Source organism: Lactuca serriola, chromosome 4 (genome assembly GCF_051521515.1).
Source record: "Lactuca serriola cultivar US96UC23 chromosome 4, Lser_US96UC23_V15, whole genome shotgun sequence".
In the NCBI taxonomy this organism is placed as follows: Eukaryota; Viridiplantae; Streptophyta; class Magnoliopsida; order Asterales; family Asteraceae; genus Lactuca; species Lactuca serriola.
Window position 1 is genome coordinate 316,461,455 of NC_136411.1, and position 11,164 is coordinate 316,472,618.

General features: G+C 35.5%; 1 protein-coding gene across 1 annotated transcript; it reads right to left on the reverse strand.

Annotated features, from left to right (window-relative positions):
* Window positions 1-1,404: 1,404 nt before the first annotated feature.
* Window positions 1,405-3,213, reverse strand: LOC145097306 (phenylcoumaran benzylic ether reductase Pyrc5-like). Its single transcript, XM_079034844.1, has 5 exons — window positions 2,916-3,213; window positions 2,677-2,811; window positions 2,177-2,414; window positions 1,894-2,097; window positions 1,405-1,741 (listed from the first exon to the last, which is right to left on the reverse strand). Exons 1-5 carry the CDS (start codon window positions 3,096-3,098, stop codon window positions 1,575-1,577), a joined length of 927 nt encoding a protein of 308 aa, XP_078890970.1. The 5' UTR covers window positions 3,099-3,213; the 3' UTR covers window positions 1,405-1,574.
* Window positions 3,214-11,164: the final 7,951 nt, after the last annotated feature.

Here is an 11,164-nt window from a genome sequence, read left to right on the forward strand (position 1 = left end):
GGTTGAATTAATGAAGCTAAGGTTTCAAAAACACCATCAATGCTTCTTCTTCTTTTATTTATTTATTATTATTATTATTATTATTATTATTATTATTATTATTATTATTATTTACCATGAGATAAACGTATACCATAAAAAATTATCCCTTTATATAGATATGAGATCTTATCATTGGGCTGAAAAAATTTCTTATTTGAATCCAATGTTTATCCGATTATATTATTTAAATTGAATTTTATAATAATCTTCTAAAATTATCCATTAATTATCTTCGAATAATTAATATAATTCTTTTAGCATAGTTAATAATCTCATTAATTAATTTTTAGTTATTTATTAAGTGATGTTTTAAAATCCTTTGTTGTTTCTTTTGTGGTTGTAGTACGAGAACAAATGATTGTTTTTCACAAATTGGTTTAGTATATTCAACTCCCTTAACAACTCAAACTGGCATCTTTGACGAAACAAAAGTGGAGCATTTATCTTGAGAATCTTTCAAAACCCAAACATAATTCTTTGAAGAACCAACATTTGGCCTCGAGTTAACATTATTTTCAATTTCTTTTTTAGTTGACCAAAATGGTTGCAACATTCTCATTATCTTTTTGGACCACTGACACTAATTGGGAATAATTTGTTTTGTATAACTTGGGTTTACAAAAATGTAATTTGGACAATTTGTAACTCTCGGATATACAAAAGTCTTGACATTCAAGTTTTCTTGTCCAATCTTTTGTAACATATGTTTAAATTTAGAATAATTACCTAAATAAAGTTTTTAAAGTACCACTATTTCATTCATTCATAACTAATTATCGATGAAACCTCCACATCTAAATTATACTTTGAAGAATTGTTTTTAAACAAGGCCAAATTAACACAACATATTTCCATCTTTTCTTTAATTTCACTCATTTATTCGCTAATGTCATCTAAGTCAACAAAATTCTCAAGTTTTTTCTTTTTTTCGGAGACTTTATGAATTTTTGTTCAGAACCACTTAAGATATTATTCGCTATCTTAAGAAGTTGTTTTGAATCTAAATTTTTATCTACATCAATCTTGAGCAAATCATAGACTCAATGGTCATAAATTCAGCATCCAAGCCAAATGAGCGCATGGGACCCGACCCAAATATCACAAATAAAACTTGTGGGTTTGTGTAAAATAGAACTCAAACCGACTCATGTGCACATATATCGATCGATATTGCCAACTGTAATAATGTTTCATATATTGTTATTAGGAGGATTATTAGTGAATTTAAGTCGGAGGGGTTTAATTTTTTTTACCATGTATTAATTGTTGTTCAAAAATGATTGATCTTATGAGCCAATAGTAGTAGATAAAACAAAAATTGTTCTAATAGTTCAAGAATTGAAAAAGATAAATAAAGCAATATCTAAGAATTGGTGCCTTTTCAGTTTTCATTAAGTTTTTTAAGAAAAGATAAAACCACAAACATACAATATGTGACCAGATAACAAATTTATTTTCTTTCATTAAAAGCATAAATATAATAATCACTCACATGCAACAAAATGAGTTTTATGTAAGACGAAACAAAGGCATTAAGCAATTTGTGTAAGATATTCGTCAATGGTGGTATACTTGATGTCTGGATAGAGCTCGCTAGCCTCCACACCAAATGAAGGTTCAATTTCAAAGTTGGCAGCACTTCCATTCACCAAAACCGAATGCATTATAGATAATACAATGCTCAAGCCAAATGGAGCCTCTGCACAACAAACAAAATATATTTATTTTTCAAAATTTTGTGACTAAATGAGCACTTACACAATAGTTTAAATGACAAATTTCAATCTTAACCCCATGTATAAAAATACTTTCTACATAAAACAGTCTAAAGAATCATTTCCTTTAACTTACCTTTGATGTTTTTGAGAAGTTGCTCCTCGGAAACGTACGTTCTCTCAAGGGTCTTTCCAATTTTGTTTTCCCATATTGAAACAATTTCATTAAATGACAGTGTGTTACCCGGAGGTCTGAAAATTAGTGCCTTATTCAAGGTACGTGGGTCATCGATTGTTTTGATGGTAGTCAAAGCTATTTCCTCTTCTTTGACAAAAACAACTAGATAGAAATAAAAAATATTAAACGAGTTGTTCACCGTTGCATTATTATGTTGTACATTATGCATTAATACTTGTACCTTTCGGAGTTCCATCCCCAAGGATGGTGATTTTTTCTCTTGGGGCAGTGTAGGTGTCCATTTGGCCAACAGTTGGTAGAAAATAGCCAGCAAAACCGTTGCATGCTATAAAGGTATGTGGGATCCCTGCAGCTTCAACTGCCCTACGAATGTCAGTTTTTCCTTTAAAAGTGCTCTTAGCTGGTTCAACCGCATTTACATGATCCACATCGGTTCCAAATTCCGAAGGTATAAATCTCTAATAAATACATTTCATTAAATTTTAATTTAAGTTAGTTTTATAGTAGATACAAAACACCTATAATAATAAAGAGGAGCATGTTGGAAAGTTAGATAACACTAGATAGACAACAAAACTACTAAAATGTGGTCCTATTGTCGTCCTACTCAAAAGTCAAAACGAGTCGTGTTTGGTAGACCCGAACTTTTTTTTTTTTTTTCATGTTTTTAATAATTAATTAATGTATCATATATAAAAGGAAAAAGTGAAAGGAAGGTACCTTGACATTTCCAGCTTCTTTAATGGCTGCAATGAGTTTAACTTGGTCAGCCACGGATTCCCCACCTACTGTCGAGATGACGACATCAACTTCCTTTATTGCCTTCACCAAACTTTCATGATGATAAAGATCACCCTGAAAAACAGTTAATATAAAATAAGAATTTATATTATTAAAGAATCTCAATAAATAGAACCAACATCTTGAAATTCTATAATATCGTTATGATATATACATACAATAACAAGTTTGGCACCAAGACTTGTGAAATTGTTGAGGAGCTTGGATTTTTCTGGATGTTTGATTGTGCTTTCTCTGGTCAAAATGAAAGTTGGATGACCTTCTTTGGCGCTTGCCTCCGCTACAAACTTTCCGATGTATCCTGTCCCTCCGATGATCAAGATCTTGCTTTTTTCTGCCATTGATAATTTGATATGACGGTTTTTGAATAAGTTTTTGAAAATAAGTTGAATATGGGGAGAAAAGAGAGAGTTTTAGGTTGATTGATGAGAGAAAATATTGAAATTATTTGAGACTTAAAGGTTGATATAGAATGAAAAAGTTGACTCTTGGTGAGAGGTTGAATAAATGGTATTTAAATAGTATATGATATAGTATTTGATTTCACACGTGTAATTAATAAACAAAAAATTTAAAGCAAGAACATATTTTTTTTATGAAATAGGTAAAGACTAAAAAGTAAATAATATCTGTGAGAGGTCGGATCGAACCAATAAAAATCGGTTGCTTTAAAAAAAATAGATTTAATTTTATAACTTATCAGAGGCGGAACACAGTCATTATAACTAAGCCCCGATACGGCTATGGAGTTAATAAAATTTTTATTATTAGATTCATTTTTTTATTTTTTATTGAGATTATATTAACTATTTATCAAATTATATTTTATATTTAGGGGCGTTTTATAAATATCTTTTAAAGAATTTAGAATCTACTAAATGAACTAAAATTATAGATAGATTTAAAGGGAAAATGATTATAAGAGTAAGAATATTTTAAAAACGTTCAAAAAACACCATTAAAGTTTTGTCTGTTAAAAAAAATCATCAAACTAAAGGCTTTGTATAAGAAGCACCAACAAAATATATCTTTTGTTCAGATCTCACCCATTGGTAACCGTTTGCTGGAGGTTAAATTTTGATGTGGCCTAATACTTGGTGACATGGCATAAATGTGACTGACATGACATTTTTTTCGGAACCGGCAAATAGATATATAAAAAGGCAAACCTCTAGCAAGAGACTAGAGGCCGCAATGAGAGTTTACAGAGGAAAATCAAAACATAAAACAAAAGAAAAACACCAAATAACAAACCACCACATAACAAGAACTATAGACAAAGGAATGGACTCCTGCACCAGTCTTGCCACTCCATGTTTGAGTTTTTCCTCCTGTTTTTGATCCACAAAAATGTAGTGGACTGTATGATATCTGCACATTTGGCAGGGGGCAACCACTGCTTTTTAAAAACTTTGTTATTTCGTGCTTTCCAAATATTCCATATGGATCCATAGCAGGTCCCGAGAAGCAATTTCCTCCTTAGAGGGCAATCGAACCATTTGGTTGCGAAGTCTAGCACATCACACACCGATAGGAGAGTGGGTGTTGGAATCCCACACCAGTTGAATGTCCATTCCCACACAATTCAGGAGTATTGGCAGCCAACCAGAGCATGATCTGCGCATTCCTGTATGTCTTCACAAAGACTGCATAAAGTATTTTCCAGATTTACCCCTCTCTTGGATAGAGCCAAAGTTGTAGGAATCTTGCCCATACGTGCTCTGCACACAAAACACACTACCTTAATGGGGATATCAGTAGTCCATTCCAAGAGCCCTATAGAGATAGTAGAGCAAGATTCCCAGACTTTTCGAAGAGCTTTGACAGTAAAATTCCCACCAGAAGCGAGACTGCAGGTCCACAAGTTTCCAAGTCCGCCTGATTGTTTTATCAATATCCTTTCAGTTGCAATTTCTTTTTTTTTTTTATCAATTCCTTGCTTGCACCTGCTATGTTTTTTCAGACTCCAGGTAATTTATTATTAGCATAGTAACCATCCGGTTTCGAATTAAGATCATGCAGACCTGTGATTGCAGCTGCACAGGTTGTTGGGGGGCCAACTCTTAGCCTCTACCACCACTTCACTATAAGAGACACGTTTAAGGATTTGATTGTACCTATTCCAAGCCCACTAGCTTCTTTGGATGCAGTGACCATATCCCAAGAGGCCCAGTGGATCTTTCTAGTACCCTCTGAACTCCCCCATAAAAACTTCTTTTGGATACACTCTAGTTTGTCGATCACCCCTTGAGGCGCCACAAATAGTGACAGGAAGTAAGTTGGCATGTTCCCAAGAACCGATTGCACTAGGGTTAAACGACCTTCAAATGAGAGTGTTTTAGACTTCCAACTTGAAAGCTTATTTTGAAATCTTTCAGTTACCGGTTTCCAGTTTTTAATACGCTTCATGTTTGCCCCGACTGGGACCCCAGATAATTGAATGGTAGTTTGGTCGGTTCGCATCCTAAAGGTCTGGAATATCTTGTAACTTCCTGTGTGCTTACCCCCACCCCAAATACCCTAGACTTGTTGAAGTTGACCCTAAGGCCAGCGGAGACATGAAAATAGTGGAGAATCCTTGCGAGATTTTTGATATTGTGTTCGGACCACTCACCAAGGAATAGTGAACCATCTGCGTATAGTAGGTGCGATATTACCGGCCCCCCATTAGGGATTTGCAGTCCCTGGAAGACCCCTCTTTCGCAGGCCGCTCTCATCGCCACACTCAACCCCTCCATGGCTATTATAAAAAGGAATTATGATAATGGATCGCCTTGTCTTACTCCCTTGGATATACAAAATTCCTTAGTTGGGCATCCATTGATGAGGACCGAGGATTTAGCTGATGCCAAACAACCGTTGATCCACTTCCACCACTTGACTCCAAACCCCATTGATTGCATGTTTGAGTCTAAAAATTCCCAGTTTGTAGAGTTGAATGCTTTGTTGAAGTCAACTTTGAATAATAGTACCTTTTTTTTTTACAGTTTTTGCCCACGAACAAATCTCGTTAACTATTAAAGGACCATCTAATATATTCCTTCCCTCCACATAGGCAGATTGTATCTCGTCAATGCAAGACCCCAATACCAACTTGATTCGGTGTGCAAGTATTTTCGCAATGATCTTGTATATCGATCCGATGAGGCTGATAGGGCGAAAATCACTGAGCACAATGGGGTCTTTAACTTTGGGGATTAAAGAGATGAATGACGAGTTGCAGGCATTGTCAATTATCCCGTATTTCTCAAAATGTTTCACCACCGCAGCAATGTCCCCGAATAGAACATCGCAATATTTTTTAAAGAATTTAAACGAGAACCCGTCAGGTCCCGGGGCCTTCTCACTGCCACACGCCCATACTGCTTCTTTGATTTCCTTCAAAGTAAAAGGGGCCTCGAGCATTATATAATCTGACAGTAGAATACGTTTAAAATGGCTGCTCACCAGCTTGGGTCTAGAAGGCCATTTCTCCTTGAATTTGTCAGCAAAAAATCTGAAGGCTTCTGCCTTAATCTCCCCCGGATCAGTGCACTAATTTCCATTGATCATAAGTCCCTCGATCCGGTTTTTACGATTATTATTATTAACATAGTCATGAAAGAACCGCGTGTTTTCATCACCATCCACTGCCCACTTGATCTTGGATTTCTATTTAATATCCAGTACCTTGTATTTCTCCAGCTCAAATACCGTCTTGAGACAATCTCGCCTTTTTTCTTTTTCCGCTGTAGTTAATGTTCATATCTCGGCCTCACGGTCTAATTTTTCCATCACCTCCTTGTGTTTACACAATTCCAGTTCCTCTTTGGGATGATCACCAGCTCTCCATTCCTTTAATCCTTTCTTAACGAATTTCAATTTGGCTAGAAGATATTGGTCGGGTGTTCCGTACCCCTAAAGTTGTTCCAACAGGAGATAAAAGCCTTTTCAAATCCGTCTCTCAACAGCCATGAGTTGAAGAGTCGGAATAGGGGTGGACCAAAGTCAGGTGTAGAACTGGATAATAGGATCGGGCAATGGTCTGATAATTCTCGGGGGAGGGAAGTGACGGTGGCAGTGAGGGATATATCAAGGAAGTTGGGACAAAAAATAAATCGATCCAACTTACTCAGTTTCAAATCATCGTCTCGGAAGCACGTGAAGCGGAATCCTCCCATTTTAGGATCGATTAGGCCAACTTCCCTGATGAACTCATTAAAGTCGCGTGCAGTACGTCGACAGAACTTGGAATTAAGTCGTTCTTCTGGTTTTCAGACATCGTTGAAATCACCCATGAGCACCCAGACTCCTTCATTGGCTGCTATGATTTCTTTTAACTCTTTCCAGATTCTGGCCTTTTCCTTTACTGCTTGTGGACCGTATATGTTAGCAAAGATTACATGTTGATGAATGCCCACCCAATTCCCAATATTTATGAGGTAATTTCGAAAGGAAATTGTCTCCGTCGAGGTGAATAAATTGTTGTCCCATAAGTTCATTAGACCGGCCAGACGAGTTTACACGACTTACACCAAAATTGTTTGAGCCCCAACAAGCAGCGACATCTATATGTTCAGCATCTAAGATCTGAGTTTCCTGAATAGCAACGAAAGATAATTTGTGTTTCCTTCTCAACCTTTGAACCCATGAGACCTTGTAGTCTTCTCCCACTCCTCTAATATTCAGGGATAAGAAATTCATTGAGGACCGTTGTGCTCACCAATTCCTCCAAGGACTTCCGATAACAGTGGGTTATCCGGTTGAATATCAAACCCGATCATGGCTCCCACAACTGAAGTAGCTTCAATTTCAGAAATCGGTACCATTAGGTCTAGAAATCGATGTATCTCGAGGGGGTTAGGGCCCGAAACCAGGAGAGAAGAGGTTACAAAAGCGGGGGGTATTGGTATGTTGGGTACCGAAGATGGTAACTGTATGTTGGGAACCGGAGTCATTTGCGAGGTATCTTGATCTGGGAATAAGTTCATGGGGAATATTATTTGATCACCAGAGGGGGATCGCTGACACCGCTTACGTTTTAATGAAGAGTGACATCCAGCTGAAATAGCACGTGACGTTGAATTGGGGTTAAGTTGTATAGGACTTGAGATGGTTGACAGGAAGGGTCCGAAACATCCTGAATGGGCTAAATTAAGTGGGAATATATTGGGCTCAATGACACCATTGACAATGGGCTCTTCGCAGACGTTAATATTGGGGGAGATCAGCCAAATGCAATTTTCAGATGATTGGGGGTGTCCAGTACTAGAAGACAGTACCATGACTGAAGCACGTTTGAAACTGTTCAGAGTCCATTGTTTCCAGCGACAATTCGTTTTCCATTATGCGATCCCTTGGAGATTCAGAGACGACGGAACCATCGGCGTCCATCAGAACATCGTCCCTTGGTGGGGGCGGTGGTGGAGTAGGAGGCGCATCGAACTCCTCCACCACAATCTCACCTTCTTCAACTTTGTTTCCATTCATTTCTTTATCGACTTGTACCCGTCGAAGTAATCTTTTGTGTGTTCACCTTCATACTCCTCATCTGAGGAAGAATTAACACCCGATTGTGATTCGTATGGTTCCCTTTCATCATCAAACTTGAATGGGAACCATGGCTCGTCTTCATACTCCACACTCCCACTGTGAATGATTTACCATCCACCTCTACGTTAACAATCTCGTTGAGTTTCCTTTTTCGCCAGTGAGAATGCATATTTTAACAACTGATAAATCCATCCTATCTTGAATATTATCGAATGGCACCACAATCTTCCCGTACATTGACAAAATTACCTTGAAGTTGGATTCATTCCACAACTTAAGTGGAAGCCCCACAATCCTTACCCAAGCAACACGTTCGAATTTTGTGACTTCTGCGTCTCCCCACTTCAGCCATTTAAAAATGTGTTTCCAGTTATTTTCTTGATCAAGGAAGTTCCCAGCTAAATGGAATTAGGGCTTCATTAATTGTTGGTAGCACCATTAATTGTTGAGCTTAATAGGGTGCATGACAAAAGGGCATAATTATACTCTGAAGTCAAAACTTTTTATCAAGGGTCATCATAAAACTTTTTATACCAAACCATTCAATAAAGGGACAAAAAGGCAATTGACAAATGGCATAATTGTACTCTGAACTGTTGTTGCTTTAATTTTTTATTCAGAACTTTATTAAGCCATTCAGAACTGTATACAAGCATCTCAAAAACCACAGACCTCTACTTTCAAACATTTGACAATGTGAAAAGTAATATACAAGAAATAGAATTTATTGCATCGAACCTCTCAAATCAATACATGGACAATCTTAAGTAATATTGGGAAGTAACAACATGGGCAATTTGGTCATAATTGCAACAAAACCCACAAACAGGGGAAATTTGGTCATAAATGCAACATAAATCGATCGGCTGTAAAAATTGATTTCACTAGAGGTTGGTTGATCGATCGAACCAAAGATCGAACCCTTGACGGCTTTGTGCGCTTTTGTGCTTCCCTCCATCCAATCAAGTCAAAAGACGATTAATTTGTATCTTTTATTTTCTGTTAATTAATTTTGTTACAGGTAACATTTTTCACCTTACCTACAGATGTCGGTCACCAATAGGTGATATTTGAACACAACTTAAACTTTGATGGTATTTTTTGTACTTAGATGGTGTTTTTTGAAAAGATCAAACTTGAATGGTATTTTTTGAATGATTTCAAAACTTACTTACCCTTATAAGTTATTTTCCCTAGATTTTAATTCATTCAGCTATATAGTTTGAAATTTTAATAATAACAAATGTCAAATTTATTTTATATTAGTTTTGTAAAGAGTGTTACTAGACTTACCGTCTAATATTTAAAATTTTGTTATTAACTAGGTTAATACATGTGTATTATACGAATTGGTCCCTATATTGAAGTAGATCTTTAATCCACAAGCAAATGTTTCTTGCTTTGTTGACAACTAAGGTTTTTGTTTTTTTAGAGGTAAAATATTTACAGTCTGCGGATCACATCTGTAGACCTAGAAGAGATGGACCAAAAGTCTTCAGTCTGCAAGAAGAAAATTGTTTGTTTTTCTAACATCCGCAGACTGTTAAAATCAACTAAAATTTAAATGAACTTATATTTTAAATTTAAAGAATATATCAGTACTAAAATTTAAATAGTTTTAGTTCACAATAGTCGAAAGGTTCCATCAAATTCATATTTGTAACACCCGTAAATCTGGACTATAATTTTTAAATATATATATAATTTTTTTATAACCTGCATAGTTTCAGTAATTATGAGAGTTAAATGAATTTGAATGGTTAAAAGTCTTGTTTTAATAAATTATTTCATAAAAAACAATAACTTCAAGCTTTACAATGTTAAAACAATTTATAACTAAAAGTTATATGTTTAAGAAGAAATATATACACTTAAAATATGAAAAATTAAGGGTACTTTAATTAAGTTTGGGTGAGAATCGTATATCACCTTCACATGGTGCTCACGTTAAGAGGGATGGTAGAAATTAGGAGAGAGAGTATGATATGAATACCACTGTGGGTATTGCCCAGAACCGACCCAGAAGAAGGACCCGTCGACCCACCCGTTATGAAGAGTAATAAAACTTGGTGCCCAAGCTTGAATAAAGACCACATGTGTGCACGTGGTCCTGATTCTTCCTTATTTGCATATTTTTAGGTCTTTATTTGATTGAGTCAGTAGCTAGAATAAGTCTTCTCCATTTGTTTCAGTTCCTTATTCTATGGAAGCCACTAAGTAGTTTAGTCTTTAAATTTGTACTCTGTTTTATGAATGGATATATCGAAAATTGTTCAATGTACTCTTATCCCTTCTTTTTGAATTCTTCTATGGAGACTGACCATCTCGAAAAGGTCCTATCAAAGTAGATTGTTATGAAGAAACAAAACGGAAGGGACCATTAGGGTAAATTCTAACTGAAAATGAATGAAAATTACCTATCATTTGAATCTCTTTATCGAATTTTTTTTCACAAATATAACTATGTGATATAAAATATAATTATGTTATATAAAATGACTAAAATGGGAAAAATTATTTTTTTATGTTATATAAAATGACTAAAACCAAAAAAAATGTGTTTTTTTTTTAACTATAAGATGTCTAAATAGGTTAGAAGACTCTATTATATGTCTGCGCCACGAAGAGGACACACATATCTTTTTAAGTCTGTGGCCTTCTAAAAAACAAACAGTCTGCGTATGGTCTGCACGGTGCAAACAAAAAAGATCAAAAAGATCTACAAACAAAAAACAAACACCACCTAAGTGTTTTATTGATATGATTTACATATTTGTTTATCACTGCTTACGATCAAAATTCATAAAATTGAGTGTGTCCAAATATTTAATAAAAAAAACATATATTTAATCGGTTAGATACTTTAATTCTACAA

Coding starts and splice junctions, on each gene's coding strand:
- LOC145097306 (XM_079034844.1), bottom strand. CDS start 3,098: ATGGCAGAAAAAAGCAAGATCTTGATCATCGGAGGGACAGGATACATC. Junction 2,812..2,915: donor TTGGTGCCAAACTTGTTATT/GTATGTATATAT, acceptor ACTGTTTTTCAG/GGTGATCTTTATCATCATGA. Junction 1,742..1,893: donor ACTTCTCAAAAACATCAAAG/GTAAGTTAAAGG, acceptor TTTGTTGTGCAG/AGGCTCCATTTGGCTTGAGC.